A 25,318-nucleotide genomic window follows, 5' to 3' on the forward strand; every position below is an offset into this window, starting at 1 on the left:
CTTGCCGCCTCAGTCCTCTGTTCTCCCTCCTCATTCGCACCATACACCTGCTCTGCAAGACGCTGCTTCGCACGCCATTGCAAAGTTTCCAATTTTCAGACCGAGAAACTTTCGCCATAATACCCCCCGGATAAAACAATCAGACATGTGCGCAGCTGGGGGGCGAGAAAGCTTTGCAAAAGCCTGCACGGCAGACTTGAGCATCGAATCATTGCCAGAACAAGCTGCGCTGTCGGTGGTTGCTGAAATACTTCTTCATCGTCTATGCACACGCCAACCGCTTTGAATTGAAAATTTGAGATCCCATCTGTCTGATGCAACTGCCCACCAAAAAATTCTTTGAGACGCCGCAAAACAAAACCTTCGAATTGCTTCTACGTGCCCTTGTAAGCGTCGAAACGCTTGTAGGTGTAGCCGATGAAGGGCAAGCTCATCTCGGCGGCCAGGTCCTCGCCGCCGGGCGTTGCGGCCTGGGCCGCCGTGGCAGCGCGCAGCGCCGCCGACGTGTCCTGCTGGTCGATTTCGTCGATGGGGAAGTACTGCGTGTCGACGTTGGACTGCAGCTTTGGCTCGAAGGGCGCGCGCATGCGGCGGAGATCGCCCCACCTGACGCCCCTGAAGAATTGGTGGTTCTTGATTTCGTTTGCGCCGCCAATGCGACCAAGACGGTGATCGGAGTCGCAGATGAGGCTACAAAGTCACATGGTCAGCCAACGATGAAGCCTAAGTCGAATTTTGAGCAGAACGCACCTTCTGACGAAGTCCTCAGATACGGGGTCAAGTTGCTGGTCAGGGGGGAAGTGGAGGTGGCGCGGCCAGTCGACAATCTTGCGATACGTCTCGTGAGGCTCGTCGGCACAGAACGGGGGCCAGCCAATCAAGCACTCGAACATGATGGTGCCAACGGACCACCAATCGCAGCAGTAGTCGTAACCCCTGCCACTGAAGATCTCAGGAGCGATGTAGTCGGGCGTGCCGACCGTCGAATAGGCAAGTTGACGACGGGACTTTCGCCATTCGTTGATTTGAGTGCGGTTGCTAACAGTGAGCTGGATCTGATCAAGGGCGACAGAGTTGCGGTTCTCGCGGTTGGATTGCTTGGTGTTACTGCTGAGCAGCTTTTGGTAGTAGGAAGCTTCGTGCTCCTTGTGGAAACCGGTGGAGAGACCAAAGTCGGTAAGCTTGATGTGTCCACCGCGGTCGAGGAGGATGTTGTCGGGTTTGATGTCACTGACGTCACGTTAGTATGCTTTTGATGTACGCCCCGGAAGGAAAAACTGACCGATGGATGAAGCCAAGCTTGTGCACTGCTTCGATGGCGAGTGTCAACTCGGCCATGTAGAAGCGCGTAATGTCCACAGTGAAAATTTCGTACTTGATGAGCATGGTCATCAGATCACCGCCAGGAAGGAACTCCATCAGCATGTACAAAAAGGTGGCATCCTGGAACGTCGTGTGCAGCTTGACGACCCAAGGACTGTCCGATTCGGCGAGAATATCACGCTCCGAGCGGACGTGAGCCAATTGGTCTTTTTTGAACTGTAACCAGTCAGAGTTACGGCCAACACCGGCCTCTCCGCCAAAAAAGGAATTACCGAGTTTCCACTAACCATCTCAGCCTTAATCAGCGATTTCAACGCGTAAACCTTGCCGTCATTCTTCCTCTGTACGAGCTTGACCTCGCCGAAAGCACCCTTGCCAATGATCTTGATGGTGAGGAAATTTTCTGGCCTTTCTCTTGTCCGCAAGAACCGCAAGAATCTCAGCTCCGCTTGTTGCACCTCCACCAACTGCTTCTCCTTCGTAGCGTCAGGAATCTTATTGTTGGAGAGGATCTGCTCAAGTTCGAGTGCTCTGTAGCCAGAGTGGTTAGTTCCAGCCGCATGTTCCAAAGAGACCGCCAGACTCACCTAGCGTTCCGATCGCGGGCGCGTTGCACGCTCTGCTTGAAAAAGTCCTGGACCAAGCCGGTCGACAGCCTGGCCCTCTTGTTGATGTTGTCCGCATATCTGTCGGGGTTCTTGGGTGGGGCTTCTTCGTCGTTCAGGGTGGGCCTTTGTTGGGGCGTCAAGAAGTTGCCATGTTGCGGCTGCTGCGATCCCGCGGTTCTGGGTCGGTGTGGGTTCGGCGAGGGCTGTCTGCCGTATGGGCTACCGGCGCGCGGCGTACCCAAATTCTGGTTCGAAAACTGGTGGACGAGTCCGTTGGCACCATCGACGTAGCCAGCGGGCTGGCGGTATGCACCGGGAGTCTGCATGCCCGGCTGCTGGTATTGGGGCGGGTAACCTCCTTGGGCGTTCATGAAGTACGAGGCGGCGTTTGACTGCTGAGTTCCCCAGACCTCCTGCTGGCCATTCTGGTTCGGATAAACAGGCTGAGGGAAGGTGGAGGGAGTCGTGGGATATGCACGGCCCTGTTCCGCGGCGAGGTTGGACCGGTCGTTGTTGAAGCCGAAGTTTAGATGCAGGCGATTCGGCTGATTGTTCTGCATGATGGGCAGGGTGGCAGGAGTGGTAACAACTGGGGATCCTGGGACACTTGAAAGGTAAGCTCAAATGCCTGTCGCGGGAGGAGGGGATGAGGGGTTAGCGGAACGGAGGACCCCTACCTGGAAGTCTGCTCTCACAGTCTAGCAGCGGTCCGCCAGCAGCGAACAGGAGGTTATTGGTGCGTTTGAGGTGTTGGAGAGCCGCGGCAACGGGAGGGAGAGGAGGTCGAGGAGTTGGAGCGCGGGACCTGGTAGGGCGCGGTGGCAATGGCGTTCACAGCCAGAGGGTGAAGGCGGCCTGAAGTGTGGTCGGTGGGCGTGTAAAGTGAACGACGGGGCAACCCAGGAGTGATGGAGGAAAGGTGAAAGAAGATGGAGCAAAAAAAGTTCTGGGGCTCAGGAACCAGCTCGCGCGCTCAGCTCGGGTTTGGTCTGGGGATGGGAGGGAAGAAGCGAATTGGGCCAGATGTCGTTGGATTTGGGGGGGCAGAGGGAGGAGGGGGACACGGGCACTCTGACCGAATTGAGGCACGGAAGGGGGTCACACTGGGCTGGCTCTCGCACGCAAACGCCATGGCCGTATCGATAGCGCGGCTGGCTGCAAGGAATTGGAAAAAGCATTCACTATTCACTTTGTTCATTATCTGCAGAATCCAGCACGTAGAGTCGAATCGACGTCCACACATGGTCGAGCGCGCAGCTGCAAGCGACGGATTGGATGCCATCTCGACGTGTCGCAGCCGGGGTCGTAGTAAAACCGGCCAAGTACCGAGGACCCCTTATGACGCTGGCCGAGTCCTGAACATCGTTCGTATTCATCGCGCGCTGTTCGCCTTGCCATTGCCTACTTGGCTATTTGTCTATACAGGAACTGTTGTGAAGTCTCTCGCCTATTTTGTTGCCGTGCCGCTCGAGTCGACCAACAATGGGCTGACGAGAGAGCTTCACGTTTGCTCCGGGGTCGCCATGCGTCAGCACGTGCCACAGCGTTTTTCTCAGTCTGCTGCTCCTTTCTGCTTTTTGCTTGCTCCTGCATCTTCTCTCTCGTGGATGATTGGCGCCTTAGGCCTTGCCTCTGCAACCTGCCTGATGCGTTTCACTACCACCTGCCGACGTTTCACACTGCAGCCCACACCCGCAACCCCATCACCATTGCCTCTTTCGTGCGTTGTCCAAGCACCACCACGGCTCAAATATATTGTCTCTGTGCTCCTTGCCCCCCCTTCTAGAATTCTCTTCTGTTGCCATGCGACCAGCCGTTCGGATGCTTCCTATCATGCCATGCTGTGTGTCTACAACTACGGCTGTGTATAGAAGCACACCAAAACCACGCACTTAGTTTATTCTGGCTGGAACGTAACACGACAACGACACCGGAGAGCAGACACATGCTGCTGTCCGCCTTCGCCAACGACATGCGTTGAGCCAAGAGACCATACGCACAGCAAGACATCACATTGGTGTCCGCAGCATGCAAGCCACTGTCAACGGCAAGAGTTCCGTCCGTGGCATGCCCTCACAACGGCTCAACTGTCTGTTTCTGGGCTCGCAACACCTGTCCCGTTTCAACATTTCCGGGTTCGTGCTCTTGCCCTCTCTCGTGTCTTCCCTCTCCCTCTCAAGCTGCAACTGGGCGGACGGTCCGCCAGCCCTTTTGCAAGGCCCATGTTCCTTGCTGGATACATGAACCATGCCCGCGGATATAGCAAGCACCCGTGCGAGACGGACATAGCACCGCCTGGCCGCGCGAGCACTTGCCTGAAACACCTATGACGACTTGGAAACAACGCACGGAAAGCTCAAGACGACGTCGACCACTGTAGCAGCCAAGGGGTCTAGCAAGAAAGTCGTGTGTCGTCTCACCCCTTTCCCAATCGAGCGCATCCTGCCGCGCTTGACTCTTCTGTAGGCAATAAACACGACCAATTAGGTCGTCAGATCAGGCGAAAGCCCGGCATATCCCGTCCAATCATTGTCCGCATCAACCGCTTTGGACATCACCTCCTGTTGTGCTGCAATTGTTTGGACGAGTGCTGGAAGTCCCTATTTTTGGCCATCATTTCCTCAGCCTCATTCCTATTGGTGTTGGCTTCGTCTCCTGATCACTCGGAGCAAAGTTGGACGACACAAAGCACAAGGAAAGACATCTCTCATTGATCAACCCCCTCAACAACACAGTCCGGGCCCGGACAGCATCGAAAAGGAACAACCCAACCATCTCCCAGCTACCTCCACTTTTCCCACGCCTCCGCTGACTTCCCTTACGACTTACTTTCTTTTCTTTCCTCCTCAATTACGCTATTACAATAAGACAATGACGGTAGTAGTTGTACAGGGAATAGAATACAAAGAAGAGAGTATGAGAAATGAAATATGAAAATTCCCAGCAAACAGTCAACCGAGATACTTTTCTTTTTCTGCTTCGTTCGCGCCCTCGCTTTCAAAGGTCAACGCCCAGCTCCTAAACACCAAACGCTCGCTGATGAGAAGTGTTCCTGTTACTAATAAGAAAAACGCCGGCTGATGCTGAACAGAAAAACGAGGCTTCCTCCTGTCAATTAGAGGAAAGAAGGAAAGACAGTGACAGGCGTCGCCGCTTTTTGCCCGCCGGACGAGACGGGTTTGATTGATGTCCGCGACCAAATCAACACCAAACTCCGGTCTAGAACGCTTGCTGCTGTCAGATTTGCCGAATGGTGGGTGTTCCAAGAGCAAGGCTGTCGATTAAATCCAAAAAATGGCCCTAGGCGACACGAGCGCTCCTACATTTCACTCCCACCACGGTGTCAAGAACCGCGTGATTAAGGAGTTGCAACCTTCTGCGTCGGCTTCGACACTCTTGTCTTGACAGCTGTCTCTTCTCATCTTCTTCGCCCCAGTCGACTCTTCCATTTGCTTTGGCGCCTCGACTTTGTCCTCATCACCAGGGCCATCGACTTGATCTACGCCGTCAGAGCCGCCAGAGGTGCTGTGCGCATCAACACCAGGAGTGGCACTGATAGATGTAGTCTTTGCGACGGAAGTGTGGCTTTGAGAATCTGAAGCAGGAAAGAAAACGGACGAGCCAGAGACAGAACCAATAGAACGGGGAGAAACAGGGGGGGAAAGGCAAGAGAGCAGCCGTTTCGACGAGAAATCTTTTTCGACTTTTGGGTCACCAGAGTCTCCAAGGACGCTGTCTCGGCGATCGCGTAGGCTTGGAGCATTACCAAAGTTTGGGACATCGCTGGAAACCGCGGTGGTTGTCGACTCCATCGCATTATCTGACGCAACAGTGCGTAGGGTGTTGGGCCGGTCGATGTTGATGGCTACGCCTAGGCAACAAGCGCGCGCATCTCGTCTCTCTGAGAGACGATCTCCGCTTGAAGACGTCTGGTCTGGCGTGTTGCTTCGTCTCTGTTGGACGCAAGAAAAAAAGGTGTACCTGTCAGCCACCGTAACTGTATTGACGGCGAAAACTGAATGAAACGGGAAAGGAGAACAATCATACCTCTCGCCTTGAAGCTCAACAACCTCAACCTGCGCCCGGTTCATCCTTCCCAGCACTTCTTCCATCTCAGCTTCGGCGGCCCGAAGAGCCTTCTCTAGCTCTGCAACGTTGTGCTCCAGCGAGCCCGTCTTGGTCACTTGTGCCATGCTCACACCGAGACCGGAAGTTGTCACGTCAAGACGAGGACTGCGGCCCGGTGTTCCAAAGACGGCCGGGCTGCGGAGGTGGTTGCCTGCATCGCCACTCTGCTCGCCAGCTGCGGCTGCAGCCAACGCGGCGGCATGGCTCTTGCTCTTGCTCGGTGAAAGACCCTGTGCCGTCTGCATGCGCTTCAAGCTGGCGCTTTGGGCGTCGTCCAGCTCACGCAGCTCCTCCTCAAACGGACCCAATGCGTCTTCGGCGTGGTTTTGAGCCGCGACGAGCGCCTCTTCAGCGGTCCGCAGCCTTGCTTGCAACGCCGTGATGCGCGCGGCCGAAGCGCGTTGCTCCTGCTCGCCGCGTCCAATAGCCGCTCCCAATCTTTCGCGCAGTGCGTTGTTCTTGGCCAGCTGCGCCGATACCTGTTGGGCCAGGGAATCGAGTGCCATGGCGGTAGAAAGAAGTGCACCAGTTTCATCGTTTGAGGCCGCTTCGGCTCCAGACATCGACGAAGCTGTGGCACGATATGATGCAGCAGCTGCGATTGCGGCATCACGATCTGCCTCTGCAGCAGAAATGGATTGCCTCAGTAGAGCGAGAACGGTCTCTGCCTCTTCTTCGCTGGCTGGCTGTTGACTCTCGAGATCTTGGATGCGCCGAAGCGACAGCGCATGCATGGTCTGCAGTTCCTTGTAGGCCTTGTCAAGAGTAATGGCTGCCTGCGCAGTGTGTGCAGAGTCTTCGCTGCCCACGCTGCTGGCAGACGGCCGGCGTTCCTGAACGAAAATGTCCTTCTCGGTCAAAAGGTCGCGAAGTGAGCTGGTCTCGAGTTCCGCGCGTGCCAGGTCCATTCGCAGACCACCCAAGTTCTTCTCCACTTGCCACTTTTGCTCCATGGCATCATCAGCACGCCGACGCAGCGTGTTGACTTCGTGGCGCAGGTTTGTCACTTCGTCATGGAAAGCCGTCCGCCGAGGGCCGGATTTCTTGAGCGCTCGGTCGCGCTCCATCTCCAATAGCTTGATTCGCTTATCATGTGCCTTCTTCTCCACTTCGTACCGCGCCAAAAGCGTCTTGAGAGATCGGTGTAGCGCATCCCTCTGCTCCTCAACGTCCTTGATGCGATCTCCGACATCTCGTGGTGCTTCGCTCTTGTCCTTGACCGAGTTGGAGCGTGACAGCGATGCTCTCGAGCCGCGCTTGAGCGTCGAGACCGAGTTGCGGGCCAGAGAGTTGGACCGAGAGAGCCCAATGACCGGCGATTGAGCGCCGCCTCCGAAGGAGTCACCTTCTTCCGCGATGGTGTTGAAGCGGTTGGATTGCTGCTTCAGCTCCATTTCCATGCGCCTAGCATTGGCCAGAGTTGTGTTCTCGTTGCGGAGGGTCGAGAGCTCCTGCTGGAGCTTGGAGTTTTCTTCCCCGAGAGCTTGCAGTTGGATAGCGTTCAGTTGCACCACTTCTTGGATGTTGGCGTCGTTCTGTAACGTATTTATGTCGCGCCTAAGGCGGGCGTTCTCCTCTTGCAACTTCTCAATGCGTTCCGCGAGCCCCTCGTCGCCTTGGTTGCGGGCGTTTTCGAGGTCCCCGCGTAGAACTTCATTTTGCTCTTCTGTTTCTTTCAGTTTGTCCAGGCGGCTGCGTAGGTCTGGTAGGATCTCGGTCTGGAATGCATTCAGTTCTGCTTGCAACCGAGTGTTCTCGCGGGTAAGCTCCTGCAAGCCGGTTGCGCCGTTTTCGAGGTTGGTGATTTTGACTTGAAGCTGTGGTATTATTTCGTCTTTGAGGTTATCCTTCTCATCCCGATCGTGTCTGAGCTCTGATTGGAGAGCCTCCAAAATCTCCTGGAAGCTGTCTTTGGCCTGTCGCTCATCGGTCAGACGACGTTTGTAGTCTTCGATGCTCATTTCAAGCTCCCGAACCCGGTCACTGCTCGATCCATGTTGAATCTGCTCCTCCAAGGATTGGACTTGGGCCTCGAGGTCCGATCTCCTCCGCAATTCATCTTGCAGCCTTTGGGCCGCCTCTACCCTGGCCTGTGCTCTTTCCTGCTCGGCCTTGCGGCGGAGCTTTTGCAAGGCTTCAATCTTAGACTCGGTATCACCTATAGGAAATTTGGCAGAGCTTGCACCAGAATCTGAAAAGTAGTCGCTGGTGCGACGGTTGGCGTCCGACCCGGTTAGTGGATTGTCCGTTTTGGTACGTTCGACCTCATCTTCCAGGTCCAGTTCTCGGCGAATGGATTCGGCTAGCTCGACGCTGACGTCGCGCAGCTCCCTTTCGAGCTCCTCAACGTGCGCATTGACGCTTGGCGACGAGGAGAACAGGGGGGTTCCAGGGACGGTGAAGAACGAGGATTGCGCGGCGGCGTTGGCGGCGGTCACATCCAGCGACGAAGGGCCCTTCTTGTTCATGTTAGGCGATGCTCCAGGGCTACTTGATCTCTCAGAAGAAAAGGAAGTGGTTGGCGAGTCTCCTACGTTGTGCGATCCTGGTTTCCACCCAAAGAACTTTTTGAACTTTTTGCTTGTAACGCTACTCCGGTTTGGTGTTTTCGGGGAATCTCCTTCCTTTTCGTCGTCGGTGAGCTGGTCATAATCGAGAAAATCTTCGGTCACGCCGTCTTCTCCCTGGAGTGTCAAATCGGGTGTCCTAGCTGCATTGGTTCCATACGAGGTCATGGTATGTGTTCTATTATGGTTGTGCGGCCTTGGGGTCTGCTGCGCCTGACCGTTATGCCATGCAGCGGACGTTGGGCGATGGTTGTTGGCGCCGTTGGCCACTTCTGCGTAACCTGATCGCTCTTCCCCAGCCCCCGAGTTTTCGTGGTCGTACTGCGAGGACGCCCTCCGCGACGGGCCGTTGTCTTCGCCGTTGGGGTAGTACTCGTCTAGCGGATCTTTGGTATTTTGGCGGGGACTCGAAGGATTACCATGCGCAATCCTATACAAACGTACATGGTCAGTTGGCTAAATCGACTGCGAAACGGGGTGGTGTCTTCATGCGGCGGCGCCTTGCATGGTGGGGAGTGCCTTACCCGTCGAGGCCGGCTGGGTTCCCTGGGCCGTCTGAAGGTGCCTTGTTCCTGGATAGAGGCTGGATGGATATAGAGTCGGGGCGCGAAGCGAGCCTCAGAGGTGAGCCCTGGGCAGAGGACTCGTCCTGAAGGTGAGCTTGGCCGGCGGACGAGGGCGTGGAGGAGAATGCAGCGGGGGAGAATCGCGCAGCTATGGGTGAAGCGTCCTTGGGTAGAGGCTTGCGGCGGGGAGTTTGAGACGTCTGAGCGTGAAACGACTGGGACGAAGGCGAATTGGTGTTTGGTAGCCAAGCTTGACTATGCCGAGGGTCTGCTATATCGGGTGATAGGGGCGTGTCAGAAGCGTTGGAGCTCCGGCGGGATGGTGGAGAAATGTTTGCGGGTTGCATTTTCCAATTGGCTCTGGGTAAGAGTGGCAGTCATTGCCTTTGCAAGAAGCGGTTTGGGGAGGGAGAATCTCTTCCTTGTCGACACTGGCGCGGCGGCGGAATGCATTCAATGTCGGCCACACGTGGTACGGAAAAGGGAGACGTCTGCGCTTGGGGACGCGGCCAAGGTGGTCGTCACGTCGCACCCCCAAGCCAGGACAAGCAATTGATTGGCGTGGGTCCAGTGAGCGGCAGCAGGGATGAGCGGACGTCTGGCGCGAACGGGGGATGCGGTTGCAGATGATGGCGCAGCGGGCGCTTGTGTGTCTCTCGAGTGGCCGGTGACGATTGAGACTGTGACGGGGAGAGGAAAGACTGGAGATTGTTGGAGAGCGGGGGGACATGTTGAGTTGAGCGGGAAGTGGCGCGATTCGAGCACTCCCAGCAGTCTCCAATCCAATCCACGCAGCGCGGCAACTGGAGGAACCTGAGCCCCTCGACCTCGACTGAGCAACCAGGAATACAGCTCCCCCTCGCCCCGGCCTCGGCGACTGCGCCTATACTGTCCATTGGCGACGACGCCGCGTAATTTCCATGGCCGCCCTGACCAAGGCGCATTATCATTCCACGCTTCTGCTCTGCGTCAGGGGGGCTTCCACCTGCTCTGGACTCTGCTGTCGTCCATCGACTTTCCATGCGCAGGAATGCCATGACAGAAAACACGGCTATTCCGGGAACAGACGCGCAATATAGTCTAACAAAGGGTTTTTCTTTTTCCCCTGCCAAGCATCCGGGATTCCGCAGCAGAAGCAGCACGCCCGATCAGATCTCCTGTCAGCGTCCCGCCTATCGTAGCGTGCTGCCTGGGGCTGCCGCTTCGGTTCGCGCCAGCTCCCTTTGCCCATGTCCCTTGTCACAGCCGACACACCCGGCGGTATCCTGGGCCCGGCTCGGAAAAACTGTCTCTCCATGACGCCCTGCCTAACCTGATCTGTGCCCGCCTCTGCCGTCACCAACACCGTCACTCTCTACTGCTTCTGCTAGCTCGGCCACCAACAACTCGCGCCAGATTGCTCTCATTTATCCGCCCCTCCACCCAATCTCTCCTCCAGCCTCTCTCGCATCATCCCAATCTCATGTCTTATCACTCCCCACACCCCTCTCAGTCCCAATTCCACTTCGACTCGTCCACCCCACCTCCACCCCCGCCCAAACCTTCCACCCATTCCAGCGGTCGAGGTACTCCTCTGGGCGGCCCACCTCTACCTCCCACACCCACTACCGCGCAGACATCTCAACCCATCTATGGCCAGCCAGCCCACGACCAAGTCGAGTCTGGAGCAGGCTACCAACAACCCGAAGATGCACTTCCGCAGATAGATCTTCCAGAGGACGGCTGGCTGCCCGAGATATTGAAAGACAAAAAGTTCACCCAACCGAGTCCCTAGATCCTCCACGTGCTGACCCTGCCCCAGTACAGCAGACCTCCAGGCTGTCCTCGAGAACTCTGAGCTCCAACGTGCCCTCGTCCATTCTCCCGACACTGCTCATCCTTCTGTCGCTGCCTCAATCGCACCTATCCAAGACTCGCTTTCTCAAAACATTGTCCTGGCCGAGTCCCTCAAGAATCTCGAGTCTGTCCTGCAGCACGAGCGCCAAGACGTCCAGTCTCGCCTGTTGAGCTTGCGCGCCTTGGAACGACAATGGCGGGCCAAACAAGCAGAGCAAGACGAGGCCCTTAAAGACTTTAGTCCACCAGCTCTTTACCAGAGGCTCAGCGCCGCGATTGGGGAGCAGGAAGCGCTGTGTCGTGGGCTTGAAGAAAGCTTCTTGGAAGGCGAGGGCGGCGGCCAGGCTAGCGAGCGGGAGGTGGCCGAGTTCGTGAGAAGGATCAGGGAAGGCAGAACTGTGGCCTACTTGCGTCGCGAGAAGAAAGAGAGATGGGATGAGGGCAGGGTCGGCGGCTGGCGTTGAGGCTGCAGAAAGTCGAAAGCATCATCATCATCATCATCATCATCATCTGCAGCCTAGTCGCCCTGCATCGCCGCGCACTCGAGCTGCCGTATCGTCTGCCGGACACCGAATACGGGATCGGACGCATTGTCCGAGCGCACGCAGATTGGCGCCTTGACGCCGCCCCTGTCCGCTGCACGTCTCTAAAGTTGTCCTCGACTGGTTACAAGTCTTTCACTCAAGGACTATACCGAGAATGGTGCATCGGTCTGGCATCACAGTACCGTGGCATCAAGAGCACGCTTGCCAGTCCTGGAGCATCCTGCGCCTCTCCAGGTGCGGTGCAGCGCTTTTCAGCGATTCCGGCAGTGGCATGGTCCATGAAGTTGGAATAGGGTCGCGCAAAGCACAGATGCGATCCCTGTTTGCTGTCGCTAGGCAAAGTCGGCACAGGGTTTGCACATGCGGCTAAAAGCGGGGCGGACATTATCGCAGACTTGAGGTCGGGAAAAAATGTGTCTGTAGGTATTATCTGCATCACTCTCCATACTCGAACATAAGGAAGGAGGCTGGACATCTGTAATTGTAATGAGTCGCAGATTCCAGGACTGGTCGTGTGCTGACTCGAGAAGGCGAAGAGGACGCCCTTGCCTCCTTCGTGGGCCACCAATGGACTTATCAAACGGCCGCATCACGCGCCTACGACCCTAGCTTCATTGGTCCGGTGGCACGGAAACGGCTACTTGCTTGCCCATAGCACTCTATCTCCACCTGATCGCCTCTTCAAGACTCTTTATTTCCTCTCTGCCTTCGCCGTGCCTCTTCATTCGCAGTCAAGAAGAATCTTTCGAAACCGCCATTCATGTTATCCTGACATCTTCAATGCTCCTCCCGGCACGGCATTTGCCGATACGGCCGTCGCGCTTCATCATCACCTTTGCCCTCATCTTCGCCTTTATCTGGTGGCACTCGCATGTCCTTACCCATACGCAACCAGTCCAAATCGCGGATGCGCTCGAAGGCGCGCAAGATCAGCTGCAATCCGGCCATGCCAGCCTTGCCAATGCTACTCTTGGGGTATTGCATCCCACCTTTGCCACACGCGTGCCCCGTCAAGGTCTGACCAGAGCTCTTTGCAGTTCCAAACCATAATCGCCATCTCATCTGAAGACCAGTCGTCGCCGACTGCCTGGCGCCAACGAGGTCTCCTTGCAGCCGCCAAACGTACCGGCCTCGAGGTCAACATTCGCCAGTCCCGCCGCATACCGGACGACGAGTTGGCAACCTTTCGTGCGCGCGCCTCACCTTTGAACCGCGAGCGCCCTCCTGTTGGCAGCGCGCGTGCTTGGATCGCGCATCTCGACGCCTTGCGCCATGTTGTTGCCCAAAACATAAGCACCGCTTTGATCCTCGAAGATGATGCCGACTGGGATGTCCGGATCCGCTCGCAATTGGCGCCAGACGCTGGGATACCGCGCCTTATAAGGGAAATCCTGGGCTATAAGCAGGTCGAGCCAGGCGCAGGGATCGTCGGACCGGACAACTCAACCTTGCACCTGGTGTCGCCTCCGATGCTTGAGGAATCTCCTTACACACGTGAATTTGACCTCATCGCTTTTGGTCACTGCACTGCTATCACTACTCCGTTTTCCACCACCCTGACCATGGATGAGGAAGACACAACTCTCCTCCCAGCCCAGCGTCTGCGCGCTCTCGATGACCGTTATGCTTACACGCCTCTGCCCAACTTTACTCGGCGCGTCATCAAGTCCCCACACCCTACGTGCACCTATGCGTACGGAATCACACTGAAGGGAGCGCAGAAGCTGCTCGAGAGGCTGGGAAATGGCGGAGGTGCAGCGTTCGACAATGAGGTTGGCGGTCTTTGTTGGGGAAATGGGCGGAGGAAGAAGCCCAAGAAGAATGGAGCGGATATTGGGGGACCTGGCCAGGAAGAGCAGCACGACGGGCTCAGATGTGTGGCGGTGTCTCCCGAAGTCATCCATGCGCAACGACTAGTGCTTGACGGCAACGATGAGGATGGTGACACCAGTCTCGTCGAGGCCCAGAATCGGGAAGGCTGGGCTGCAGACTCGATGGCCGCTGAGCAAATGTCTGGCGCATCGCAAGGTGAAGAGCTAAAGAGGAGCGATCCCGCTGCTGGTGATCACCGTGGACACAATCAACGTCAGCAACCGCAGAAGCAGCTCGACATCGACCAGGACCGTTACTCGGACCCGGACTCGCACGGTTGGCGGCTGTGGGGCATAGATGTCAAGCCAAGACTCCAGAAAGAGAAGGATGAAAAGAGGAAGAACCATTTTTTCACAATGAACATCATGTACAGCGCGCGATGCAATGCGCATGTTCGACCAGAGGAAAAGCTGGTACAATGCTTGCCGACAGACGAAGAATTGGACCGGTATACAACTTAGTCATCAAGGCGAATCAAAGGTCTCTTGGACCAACAAAAACAAATGGAATACATTTATCAGATTCCTTCATTGAACGACTCTCGAAGTGCCTTTCGAAAGCGAGGCCGGGATGTGTTTTGCTCATAAGTCAACCTCTCCGCTCCTTTTGCCTAGTCGCAAAGACCTTTTCTGCCACCCGAAAACCAAAGTCAGCCCTTGAATAGTCACTGGTAAGGCGGCGGGGAGGTTGTCAACACAGCTTTGACAGTCATGGCTCTTGTTTCAGGGCTGATGGCACATCATATGAGCGTTGACGCACGAGACATGAGACCGTCTGTTGGATGTTATCATGGGCGTGCTCAAGGTGAGTGGCTGCCGGATGGTCAACACTAGACCTCGACTATCATGCCCGTGTTAACCCACCACCGGTTTGACCTGGCTGACGGATACAGTAGGTGTCAATAGAATCGTGTCCCCGATCTTCCTTTTCTTGTTGTTGATGATTCCTTTCGCTGTTGGTGAGCGCTATTGTGGCTCATGGGCGGTGGTTGAGAAACGAGGCGACGCGGTCCCTCGAGTCACATCGCTCCCTGCGCCTCTGTTTCTCTTCCGCCACAGCGGTTACTATGACTCCCCCTCACATTTCCACGCCTTCGAAATCAGAAGCCACGCCTAGCCTGCAGAGGAGTCTTTGTTTTCATTGGTCACCGACTTCTGCATTAGCAACCACATCCGTCAAACTAACACAATCGGTCCCATCCATTTCGAGCCGCAGCATCAAGGCCTGCTCCCTCTCATGCCCGGATGCCCCTCATCAAATCTTTCGTACACCCCTCTTTTCTATATTCAATTCGAGAGGTCCAATTCTGCCTTGTTACGGAGCTTCAAGCTAGCTTAATTATGGTGACGTTTTGTTTCCGAGAGGGCACAAAATATTGCACCCTCATTAATCGTGCGTTCGTCGGCGTAGGTCTATAGCGGCATGTCCCATCATCAGCCGCAACAAACAGCAGGGTCCAACGAAGGCTGAGTACGCTAAAGTCGCCCGATTTGACCTCTTCCGTATAAGACATAGTATTTCGACAGTTTGACAGGCGTTTTCTTTGCTCTCAGTCAAGCTTCCTCCCGAGATGGATAACTTTCACGCGTCATACGGCGAATCCGACTCCTCCATCGGACTACTCCCTCGAGAATCGAACATCAAAAGTCAGGCCAAGGCTCACCTGCAAGCCACTGATTCCCCGGCAAGGTCTGAGGTCAACGGTTGGCCAAGCCAGCCAAAAAAGCTGAAAGAAACCGCTACTGCTATACCGCTTCGAATCCTTTCCCAGGCCTTGATAGCCTTGGTTCCGACATGTTTCATTCGTGAGATGTTCCTACCTTCAACATTCAAATACTCCAGTGCTGATGCTCAAAAGTGCTCGGCATCCTTGTTTACCTGACAAATGATTGTTACGAAGCGGATTTTGGGAACTCGGTGAAGCAAGCCACACAAGTGGCCTCCAGTTTGTGGCCTATTGCTTTTGCTGCAGTGATGGGCCCACTGTTGAAGGCCGTTGCATTATATCGCGCTGAGAGGGGTGCTAAGCTTGGAGCATGTATTCTTCGACGGCAGCTGGGAGCTCTTTACTGACGTCGTGGACAGACTATTGAAATGTTCAGCCAAAGCCAGACCCTTGTCAGTACCCTCAAAGAGTGCTACAATCTACGGAATCTTGGACTTTGGGCATTCTTGCTCGTTGGCTTGTGGAGCTTCAGTCCAGCCGGGGGTCAAGCAGTGCTTCGTCTTCTTACAATCGAAGATAATTATTTGACTGCAAGCCAGGACCTGGCGTACTATCCTCGACACAATCTATCATGGAGCGCGGGCAACAATGGTCTTTCTGGCGCAACGTCGCAAAGAGTTTATTGGCAAATGCTTCTTGGGACTGCGCTCTCGGCGCCTGGCGCTGAAGTGTTGCTTGCCAACGGTTCGAGCGAAGGCTTTGAAGATGCTATTAATCGGCTTTCACTCCCGGCAGCCATTAGCGGGACACGGCAAGATATGTGGGGCAATGTCAGGATTCCCACTCTCCACTTGCTCCCAGGATACGACGAAAACTCTCCAGAGCAATGGGTAGACGTACCCACGGACAGCATTGTGGAAGTCGAATCTTTGGTGGGAGTCCCTATTCGAGGAATCAGAGATACCGGGATTGGAAATGTGACGTTTGAGATCTCTGCCAGTTACAATCTCTTTGAGGTAAGCAACTCTCGCTCGTCGCCAGCGTTGCCATCAAGTGTGTATCACTCATCACATTTTGACAGTGCTCGCCGTGGACGAATTTGTCTCGGTGGCTTGAAAATAACACCACACAACTCTTCGCGCACAAATACCGGAACATTACGATCTTTGACGAATTCCACGGCGAATTCGCAAATCATCCGTCCATTTTCTTAGACTTGCTGGATGATGGAAAAAACGTCTCAACTCCTTCCACAGACACTCTGATATTGGGTGCTCACACCCAGGACAGCAACTTAAATGGTTTCATGAACATGACATTATGTTCGGTCAATCCTAACTATGTCGACGTGTCCGTGGAATGCTTCCGCTCAAGTGAGGTGGGCGAGCTTAGCTGCGCCGCCAAAAAGGTCCGACGAAAACCGGACGTCGATGATACCTCGGAAACAGAAGATGGTTTCAAAGATTGGGGAATACAAGGCCGTGCCCTCATCTACATGGTCCACATCCTGGCATCTAGTCACACAGCGACTGCCAGTCCGCTGGAGATGTTCCTCCAGGACCCGACGATGACACTCGCCTCCCACACCGGTGCTTTGCCAGATTACTCGAAAGTCGCCATGCCAGTCTTCTCCGCGCGTTTGTCTATGCTCATCAACACGTTCTGGTACCTGACGCTCAATACAACCCACTTTGTCGGCATCGATCACAGCGGACCCTCGAATAGGGACACTGACTTCATGAAATGGGACAACACAACAGGCGACTGGATAACTCCCGACACTCCTGTCTACCACGTCCAGAGGCGCTGGATGATGCTTTACGTCATCGCTACGGCAATTTTGTCTGGCGGAGCACTTCTCACCATTATTCTACAGTGGCTAACTCGCGCACCTGACATTCTGTGCAGCGTGTCAACACTCATGCGCGACTCGCCGTATGTTGCTGCCGTACCGCCCGGTGGTAGTGGTCTGGAGAGTGGGGAACGTGCGCGTCTACTCAGAGACGTCTGGGTAAGGATCCAAGACGTGCAACCAGGCAAAGACGTCGGAAAGATTGCTTTCAGCGACAACAGAGAGCTGAGGGCAAGGCTGAAGTGGAATCGCTTTTACGAGTAGACTATTGTCATTCGCCGTTGGTTTTGCAGTCTGCGATTTGAATTCAGGTTTTGCGTCTGAGTATTACTCCGACACAACGCAGGCTTCCTCTCGAGGCAACAGCTGATCGAACGCACAAAAGGGTTGAACTTCGAGCCACGGCTTTTGTGTGTAATACATACAGTCAGCTCAATCAGCAATGTCACGTTTGACAAAAAGAAAGCCTCTGGAGCTAGTCTACATGCTCACGAAGTCGGAGAGCGTCGAGTCAGTTCTGACCCAGATTGTATCTGGAAGGCAATTCACTGGTCATGGAAGGTTGTCAATACATTCAATAAAGACGCCGGTATTTGATTCGCCGTGAAGGCCGAGGGGAGTACAAGAGAAGCCATGCCGGCCATCACCTGCCTGGCCTTCGAGCAAGGCTACGATTAAGCCTTGCAAGCATTCAAATGCTCTTTTTGTTGGCATCCATTTGTGCCAAGGATGGCTGCTTCTGCTATGGGTTTAGAGAGAGGATCCGCATGAGTATTCCTAGTTTTTCTCCAGGGAAGACGTCGGATTATCCCATCTGAGAAGCCGCCATGCATCAATGGCGGCGTTTTGTGCCACAACGACTGCAAATTCTCAGGGCTTCCTGGCTTAGCCCTGGAACGATGCACTTCGCCGCCAGCCGCAGTGAAGCTGAGGATTACAGCAAGGCTGAGCGATCGCACCTCTTCGCTTCTGTCGCCGACTTTTTCCAATTCTCTCTCCACGCTTTTCAATGACCATTTCCCCTACGACAGAATATCTTCGAGCATGAAGGCTGTTTTCTTTTGAATCTCAGTCAGAGTCCTCCGTCCACTTGGCTGCATTCCACAATGGAGACATCTCGCGCTCTCGGCGAATCTGAATCATCAACAAGTCTGCTATCAAGGGACATTGCCTTGAAAGATCTACCGGCGGCACGACCGCAGAGCTCTGAGCGACCAGAGAGGTCAGTAGTCCGCGGCTGGCCCACAACAGCGAAGAAATTACGGGACACTGCTCCAAGCCTACCCCTTCGAACTTTTTCGCGGGCGTTCATTGCTTTGATCCCGACAAGTTTCATTGGTAAATAAGAATATCCCCGATCGACTTGCAATAGGCTTTGTACTGATGCTTCAACAAGTTCTTGGTATTTCGATAGCTTGCTTAAAGAACAAACCCAAGTCTTCGACAAGCGAGGTGATTGTCCAAGCGGCAAAGTATGCCGCTACATTTTGGCCCATCGCCTTTGCAGCGGTCGTGGGCTCCATGGTCAGGGCGATTGCCCTTTATCGAGCTGAGCGCGGGGATAAGCTTAGGGTATATGCCCAAATGGATTTCAATCACCGGAGCTTCATGCTGACAAGTTTTTCAGGTGCTCGAGATGTTCATGCGGAGCCAGACCCTTTTCAGCACCGTGAAAGAAATTCTTGGTCTGCGAATATTCAGTTTTTGGGCAGCCGTCCTGCTCGCAATTTGGGCATTCAGCCCAGCTGGCGGTATCGCTGTCGATCGGATTCTGAGGCTTCGAGAAAACTTTCATATTGCACAGGTTCCCCTGGTCTACTTTCCCAACACGAATGTCTCTGCGCTCACTTTGAATGCGTATGTTCAAGGAGGGGGTAAACTAAAGTGGAGTCGATCAAATATGCTCACGATATACGGCGGCGCTCTTTCAGACCCCGGCGCAGCCGTTCTCACTTCCAATGGATCTAGCGCCAACTTTGATGATGTTGTCCGACGTATTTCCCGTCCCAAAGCCATTAATGGCACAAGGCGTGATCTATGGGGCAACGCACGCATACCTTTCTTGCGTTTGGTTCCAGACTTTGACGGAAATGATCCAAGTAAATGGATAAGCATTCCACTCGACCAAGTGGCACCTTTCGCGTCGTTGATAGGAATGCCTATCCGGGGATTCAGCGATTCTGGTATTGGAAACATGACGCTGGAACTGACCTCCGTATACCATGTCCTCAATGTAAGCCTCCTGAACTTCAATTGGCATGTCCTTGTACTGACCGAACACTCCAAGTGTTCAGCTTGGGGAAATTACAGTCAATGGAAAATTGATCATCCAGATTGGATCTCACCAAGTACAGCAGCCCAGTATGGTCAGTCTCCAAATATGTTTTTCAAACATTTATCGGGCAATGACACTTCGCATGTCGAACCTACGATCATGTTCGGGGCGAGGACGTCCCAACACGCCGGCTATTACGACAACTACACGATTTGCGGAGTTCATACCGAATACGTTGATGTCGGGATCGAATGTTCACGTTTACATTTTGCAGAGGAGCTAGACTGCATGGCCACAAGGATTCGAGAGGCTGACACGCCGCCAGGAGCCTCCCAAATCACAGCACTTGGAACTGGTAACTGGGCACTCCAAGGTTTCCCCGAAATGACTTCCCTTTTGGCATCCTACGACCCTAATGGATTAGGTCCATTGGAAATGTATCTCCGAGATCCAACTCGAGGTCTTGGTCCTGATGTAGTTCAAGACTTCCGAGGAACACCCATGCCGGCTTTTCAAACACGCCTCGCCATGGTTTTCAATACCTGGTGGCATATAACCCTCAACCAAACAATATTCCTTGGTTCTGATAATGTAACGCCTTCGACGACGAACAACACAGATGATGCATGGGATGGTAGTATGAATGAGATCTTTGGCTGGTCCCGCACTTCGGGTAATTGGAGAACGCCAACAGACTCAACCTACAAAATCTCTGCGCGCTGGATGGCCCTCTACATCGCCGCCACCACAGTCCTTACGCTGTGTGCAATTGTCACCATTGTCCTGCAATCCCAGATCCGTGCCCCCGACATTCTGGGCAGCGTGTCGACACTGACGCGCGACTCACCGTACGTTTCTGCTCCACCAGGGGGGAGCGGACTGGAGAGTACGGAACGCGCTCGCTTGTTGAAAGACATGTGGGTGAGGATTCAAGACGTGAGACCCGGAGATGATGTGGGCAAGATCGCTTTCAGCGATGACAAAGGTCTGGGCGCGCGGTTGAAGTGGGATCGGTTGTATGAGTAGCAGAACCGTTTGCCAGAGCCCATTTCGAAGGACCCCTCTGATATGTCCTCGTGATACCTCTGTTCGAAGACACGTGAGCCTCGCGGGCTCCTTCTATATGAAGCTCGACTCCTGACTGCGGTTTCATCACCTAGACAGACCAGTCGAGCAGCCTTTTTCTTGATTAAGAAAAAGAAGCTTTGGTTCAGACACACGATTCTGATCTCGGACTGTTGTTTCCGTTGGCTTTTGGTTGTCAAGTGATCGAGCAAAAGCAGTCGTCGACAGTTCCTTCGCTTTGGGCGTCTTCAGCATCACTGTCTACTAGCGAGTTTTACTGCCAAAGGAAAGTATTGAAGGCATGTGGTAGCATGAGCATCAAATCGGAGACAGCTCATCGTGCACACTTGCCTTCAACTTGCTCAATGTCCCCAACCCCTCCACTCCAACTCATCACTTGCCAGATGCGCAGCACCAACGCACTGTAGAGGCGGTGTGCAGCATGCAACCGATCGAGCAAGAAGTCGACTTCAGCGCTCCCACTCTCATTTCTCGAAAGTGATCGCGAGACCCCTGCTACACTTGGACGCAGCATCGAACCACTCTGGCGGTTCGTTCAAAGTCCAGACAGAGTCCAGCCCAGCCTTCCGAATATGGAATGTGACACAGCATGACCGTTGGATTCGCATGCAGCTGTCAAAGGTGGGCCGAGCCGTCCGTCCGTCCGTTCATGTCGACAGATCGTTCGCATACGGCACTGCTTCACGCACATCCGCGGCAGCCTCTGCAGCGCGTAGGACGCAGAAGAGCCATCATATTCTTTCGACTTGCCACTGAGCCATCCGCGCCTTCACGGCTGCATCTGGATACACATATAATCTCCTTTCCTGCATGCGTATGTGTGTAGATGGAGACATACGGATCGGGAATGTACGTGTTGAAGGCGGTGGATGACATGCACGCAGACGCAGACCAACCAGAGACGAGGACGACGCCACGACGGACGCGTCCATCTGTCCATCCGCTGCAGCGGAGGAGCGGGCAGGCGGGTCGGCGGAGCGGTCACATCTCATCAGTCAGCTGCCTGGCCCTGATGAGGCTTGCTGGACGTGGCGGTGGCCGCCGACGCCCGTCCGCCCCGACTCCCGAATCATGTTGGTTGGGTGTCTGTTGTCACGTCAAACGTCTGTACGTGACCGGTCACTTTGCGGCAGACCGCCATGCGGCCAGCGGGAAGGATGATCCGCACAGGGACGGACGCAGCGTGGGCAGTGGGCGCTAGAGAGCTGGACAGAGCAGAAGGAAGCGCTCTGCGGTGTGTCTGGGATGCGTTGGAGGTCGTCCATAGGCGCAGCCAACATGTGTACGTGCGGCGAGGGAGGACGGATTTGTGCAGGGCGGGCGGGAGCGGAGCTCGCTGCCGCTGGGTTGGAGCACCAGCGGCACTGTGCTGGTATGCTCTGCCTTGCTTTTTTGCTTCCTAGTCCTGCGGGAGACATCCGTGGTGGCCAGAGTGTTGTCCTGCCGCCCACGCGAGGGCCATGGCCGTGTTTGAAGAAGGGCGATGGACTCGATTCGTGCGGCGGGTTGCGAAGCGAAGGGGACAATTGACGACTCCGACTCGCGAGAGCACTGTATGACTACTGAAATTGCTGATCCATTGACTGGCGTTGTCCCAGCCAAGAGAGAAACACGGAGAATCGACGCATCAATCGGTCTGCTACCGGTGAAGCAGGCGAGAGTAGGAGACGAGCCGGAAATTTGACCCCAGCACTCGCATCCCACGCGAGCGCCAGTCGCCGATGGACTGCGAATCGCCAGTCTGGAGACGAGGCGCGTCGATCCGAGGAGTTGACAAAAGCGGACAACGACAAACAGACGCCCCTGGGACGGCACAAACACCTCGTAAAGAAACAAGAAGCGAAAAGAAAAAAAGAAAAAACAGAGCATAGCACAACTTTCAAGATGCTGCCCTGTACACCCACCTACCTATCATTCTCACTGCCCGAAGTACCCATTCAGGAACCCGTTATTCCTGCAGCTACCCAGCTACCCACAGCAACCCGTGAGTAAGGTACGATGTGGAGACATGACAGGCGGGAAGAAGCAAGCAACCCCCTTTCACGTGACACCCATCCTGCAGGAGGCGACGAAATCTTCACACCGCCAAAAAAATTTCCATCTCTTCGTCCCTTTTTTTTGCGCGTCGTCGTCTCCACCGGTCCAAAAAGCGAGCGTCACGGATCGCCCGCCGGAAGGCACATCCCCGCCAGACCGCCTCTCGCGATGGGGCACCCGTTTGCAGCAAGCGGGCGGGGATTCGCAGCTGGCAGGCCAACCACAGGCCAGAGTCGCGCAAAGATCGGAGGCTACAGCTGTACCCAACACCCATTTACAGTCACTCTAGTTAATAATAGAATATCGTGCCTTATATCTCTACTTTTTATTATAGGTCCAGTAGAGACCTTATCTTACACAATTAGGTAGATACACTCACCTATCTACTTATCCACCTACTTATCTACCTACTTATCTACCTACATACTTACCTACACACTTACCACCTTATTATTACCTCTTCACTATAGCTAAGTAGGATAATAGATATACCACTATCCTATTATTTCTTATAATACTAATTTAAGAGCTCCTTATAGAACCTATTAATCCTTACCTACTATAGAGCCAAGTCTCTAACAGCTTTCACCCTAAGAAGATTAAGGAGATATAATATAAGTATATATATATAGTAGAGTAGGCGCAGCAATAGATCTAGGAGTAATAAATCTAGATAACTTAGACTATATAAATCCTTAATCCTCCTCCTCCTTCTACTCTTATTAAGCCTATTTATATACTAATTATAGAGACTCCTTATCTATATTACCTCTAAGATACTTATAGATATATCTCTCTTCTAGACTCTAACAACCTTAATAATCCGCGCGAGTCTTACTCTTTTAATTCCTAAATTATAGTTATAGATAATAAACTACCCCTAGAGTATATACTAGTTCTTCTTATCTACGTATTAGGATCCTATATAATAGACTTCTATAAGGATACCCTTTTAGACATAACTTAAATACTCTATATAGTCTAGTAGGAGGATATTATTAACTATATCTATATAGTATATAAATAGGATAGCATAGAAATTAAGTAATATACTAAGAAGGTTAAGCTTACTATACACTTTAAAAAGAATAGTATCTATAATAAGAAGTATACTATTATCTCCCTATAATTAAACCTTAACTAGGAGCGCACTATAGTCTACATTAAGAGCTTATTCTATATAAGAGATAAGCTAAAGAGGGGTATCTAGAATATTATTATAAAGTTTAAGGTTATACTAGTCCTAAAGCCTTAGCCTTAATCTACTTAATAAGTACCTATACCTTAGTAGTAAACCTAGCACATCTTATCTACTATAAATATACTTAACTACCTTAACTAGGAAACTAATACTTAGACACTTAGCTATATTAACCTTATAATTAAATAGGCCTATAATAAGCACCCTAGATACTAGTGCTATAATTTCAAGGGCAGGTACTACTACTTAATAGATATAGACTTAGCTACTTAGGCTAATATAATCCAAGCTAGAAATATAATAGATATCTCTATACTAATAGCCCTTTAGGAGTCTATTTATTAGCATAATAAAGAGAGGTTATACTATAGATATAACTATCCTTCTCTTCCTTCTAACTTAATAAGCCCTAGTATTATTTAGTACTTTAGTAAGAGCTTTAGAGTAAATAGTAGCCTAAACTACTCTAATTATATATATCTAACTATTCTCTCCTCCTCTATCTTAGAAGCATATATAGATAACCTTAAGAACTACTTTAATTAGTACAAGCACGATATAGGATATAAGATAAATAAATAATAGAAGAAGGAGTTTAATAAGGTATATCTACTCTATATCTATAAGTACTACTCTCTTAGTATCCTTAAAAAGAAGGATCCTTAGTTCTTTATTAAGAAAGATATAATAAGGGGTATAGTAAAGGGTATTATTTAGGGTATATATAAGTAGAGGAAGGCTAAGAATTAGATAGATATCTTCTTTAAAGTCTCTTTTTAGTATTACTATAGAGGACATATAATATATTGCTTTTATCTAATCCTCTTAAGATATATAAGAATTTTAACATTTATTATAGTTATATAAAAGTAAGGAGTAAATTTATATAGGCACACTACTAAAATTTACTTAAATCTAGGCTAGATACATGCACTATACATATAATCTTAGATTAGCAAGTATCTTATTATTCTACTATATAACTAGCATTACAGAAGTAGCCATATACGTGCTTGATATTATTACTAGCTATAGTTAAGTAGTACTTAAGGAACCTCCTAAAGTTATCTTTATATACCCTAGAGGTATCTACCTATAACCTCTACTTATACTAGATAAGCTACTTTATCTTACTAAAGACCTCCTTAATTAGGTTTAAGTCTAGTAAGTAGGATAGGAGGAAGACTATCCTATACTCTATATCTATAATTATCTTCTTAAGCTACTCTTTATTATAGAATAAGGTGTTATCTATAATAATAATAGAGTAATTACTAGGAAAGGGATTATATTTAGGGAGTAGATAGTATTAGATAAAGGCCTTAAAGCCCTTAGCATTAGTTAATCCCTTATAGATAAGGTAGTTAAGTAGGCTATTACACATTAGTACTAGATAGACATTCAGCTAAGGAGTCTTAATACTAAGAAGCCTCTAGAGTAAGCAAATAACTAGTAGATTACTAATCTTTCTCTATACTTATTACTAATTTCTAGACTTCCTATTACACCTACTTTTATTAATATATATATATTAGTTAGCTAGGATACCTCTAATAAGTACCTAATAGTATATCTAACACTTAGGGTCCCTATCCTTTACTATAGTTAAACTAATATAAGGGCTATACCTAACCTCCTTAAGTATATATAAGATTATTTATTATAAGACCTTAATATTATATTCTTTAAGAATCTAGTTAGCTATTTTAAATTTATACATATTAGGATATAAAGAGAGGTAGATAAGAAGAGAGGT

General features: G+C 52.1%; 7 protein-coding genes across 7 annotated transcripts; 4 read left to right on the plus strand and 3 right to left on the minus strand.

The window, feature by feature from the left end:
* Positions 1–374: 374 nt before the first annotated feature.
* Positions 375–2,491, minus strand: BKA78DRAFT_294826 (serine/threonine-protein kinase cot-1; the record flags this gene model as incomplete). The annotated part of the gene is made up of 5 exons (XM_066886405.1): positions 375–690; positions 751–1,230; positions 1,283–1,539; positions 1,596–1,854; positions 1,911–2,491. The coding sequence occupies 5 exons, from the start codon at positions 2,489–2,491 to the stop codon at positions 375–377; spliced, it is 1,893 nt and encodes a 630-aa protein (XP_066745632.1).
* A 2,766-nt stretch (positions 2,492–5,257) lies between these two features.
* BKA78DRAFT_294827 (uncharacterized protein) lies at positions 5,258–9,539 on the minus strand (the record flags this gene model as incomplete). Its single annotated transcript, XM_066886406.1, has 2 exons — positions 5,258–9,056; positions 9,151–9,539. 2 exons carry the CDS (start codon positions 9,537–9,539, stop codon positions 5,258–5,260), a joined length of 4,188 nt encoding a protein of 1,395 aa, XP_066745633.1.
* Positions 9,540–10,541: 1,002 nt separating this feature from the next.
* On the plus strand, positions 10,542–11,533 carry BKA78DRAFT_312043 (uncharacterized protein). The gene is made up of 2 exons (XM_066888266.1): positions 10,542–10,944; positions 10,994–11,533. Exons 1-2 carry the CDS (start codon positions 10,655–10,657, stop codon positions 11,490–11,492), a joined length of 789 nt encoding a protein of 262 aa, XP_066745634.1. The 5' UTR covers positions 10,542–10,654; the 3' UTR covers positions 11,493–11,533.
* A 668-nt stretch (positions 11,534–12,201) lies between these two features.
* On the plus strand, positions 12,202–13,970 carry BKA78DRAFT_120827 (uncharacterized protein). The gene is made up of 2 exons (XM_066882423.1): positions 12,202–12,548; positions 12,611–13,970. The coding sequence occupies exons 1-2, from the start codon at positions 12,354–12,356 to the stop codon at positions 13,904–13,906; spliced, it is 1,491 nt and encodes a 496-aa protein (XP_066745635.1). The 5' UTR covers positions 12,202–12,353; the 3' UTR covers positions 13,907–13,970.
* Positions 13,971–15,380: 1,410 nt separating this feature from the next.
* On the plus strand, positions 15,381–17,551 carry BKA78DRAFT_368737 (uncharacterized protein). The gene is made up of 3 exons (XM_066892643.1): positions 15,381–15,479; positions 15,531–16,127; positions 16,193–17,551. Exons 1-3 carry the CDS (start codon positions 15,420–15,422, stop codon positions 17,225–17,227), a joined length of 1,692 nt encoding a protein of 563 aa, XP_066745636.1. The 5' UTR covers positions 15,381–15,419; the 3' UTR covers positions 17,228–17,551.
* Positions 17,552–18,069: 518 nt separating this feature from the next.
* Positions 18,070–20,264, plus strand: BKA78DRAFT_352105 (uncharacterized protein; the record flags this gene model as incomplete). Its single annotated transcript, XM_066891290.1, has 4 exons — positions 18,070–18,301; positions 18,360–18,535; positions 18,591–19,196; positions 19,251–20,264. The coding sequence occupies 4 exons, from the start codon at positions 18,070–18,072 to the stop codon at positions 20,262–20,264; spliced, it is 2,028 nt and encodes a 675-aa protein (XP_066745637.1).
* Positions 20,265–21,325: 1,061 nt separating this feature from the next.
* On the minus strand, positions 21,326–22,626 carry BKA78DRAFT_120850 (uncharacterized protein). The gene has a single exon (XM_066882424.1). It carries the CDS (start codon positions 22,191–22,193, stop codon positions 21,522–21,524), a length of 672 nt encoding a protein of 223 aa, XP_066745638.1. The 5' UTR covers positions 22,194–22,626; the 3' UTR covers positions 21,326–21,521.
* Positions 22,627–25,318: the final 2,692 nt, after the last annotated feature.

This window comes from Phyllosticta capitalensis (genome assembly GCF_038381095.1).
Source record: "Phyllosticta capitalensis strain CBS 128856 chromosome Unknown BKA78scaffold_4, whole genome shotgun sequence".
Classification (NCBI taxonomy): Eukaryota; Fungi; Ascomycota; class Dothideomycetes; order Botryosphaeriales; family Phyllostictaceae; genus Phyllosticta; species Phyllosticta capitalensis.

Coding starts and splice junctions, on each gene's coding strand:
- BKA78DRAFT_368737 (XM_066892643.1), top strand. CDS start 15,420: ATGGGCCCACTGTTGAAGGCCGTTGCATTATATCGCGCTGAGAGGGGT. Junction 15,480..15,530: donor AGAGGGGTGCTAAGCTTGGA/GCATGTATTCTT, acceptor CGTCGTGGACAG/ACTATTGAAATGTTCAGCCA. Junction 16,128..16,192: donor CCAGTTACAATCTCTTTGAG/GTAAGCAACTCT, acceptor ACATTTTGACAG/TGCTCGCCGTGGACGAATTT.
- BKA78DRAFT_312043 (XM_066888266.1), top strand. CDS start 10,655: ATGTCTTATCACTCCCCACACCCCTCTCAGTCCCAATTCCACTTCGAC. Junction 10,945..10,993: donor GAGATATTGAAAGACAAAAA/GTTCACCCAACC, acceptor ACCCTGCCCCAG/TACAGCAGACCTCCAGGCTG.
- BKA78DRAFT_120850 (XM_066882424.1), bottom strand. CDS start 22,193: ATGCTCTGTTTTTTCTTTTTTTCTTTTCGCTTCTTGTTTCTTTACGAG.
- BKA78DRAFT_120827 (XM_066882423.1), top strand. CDS start 12,354: ATGCTCCTCCCGGCACGGCATTTGCCGATACGGCCGTCGCGCTTCATC. Junction 12,549..12,610: donor TTGCCAATGCTACTCTTGGG/GTATTGCATCCC, acceptor AGCTCTTTGCAG/TTCCAAACCATAATCGCCAT.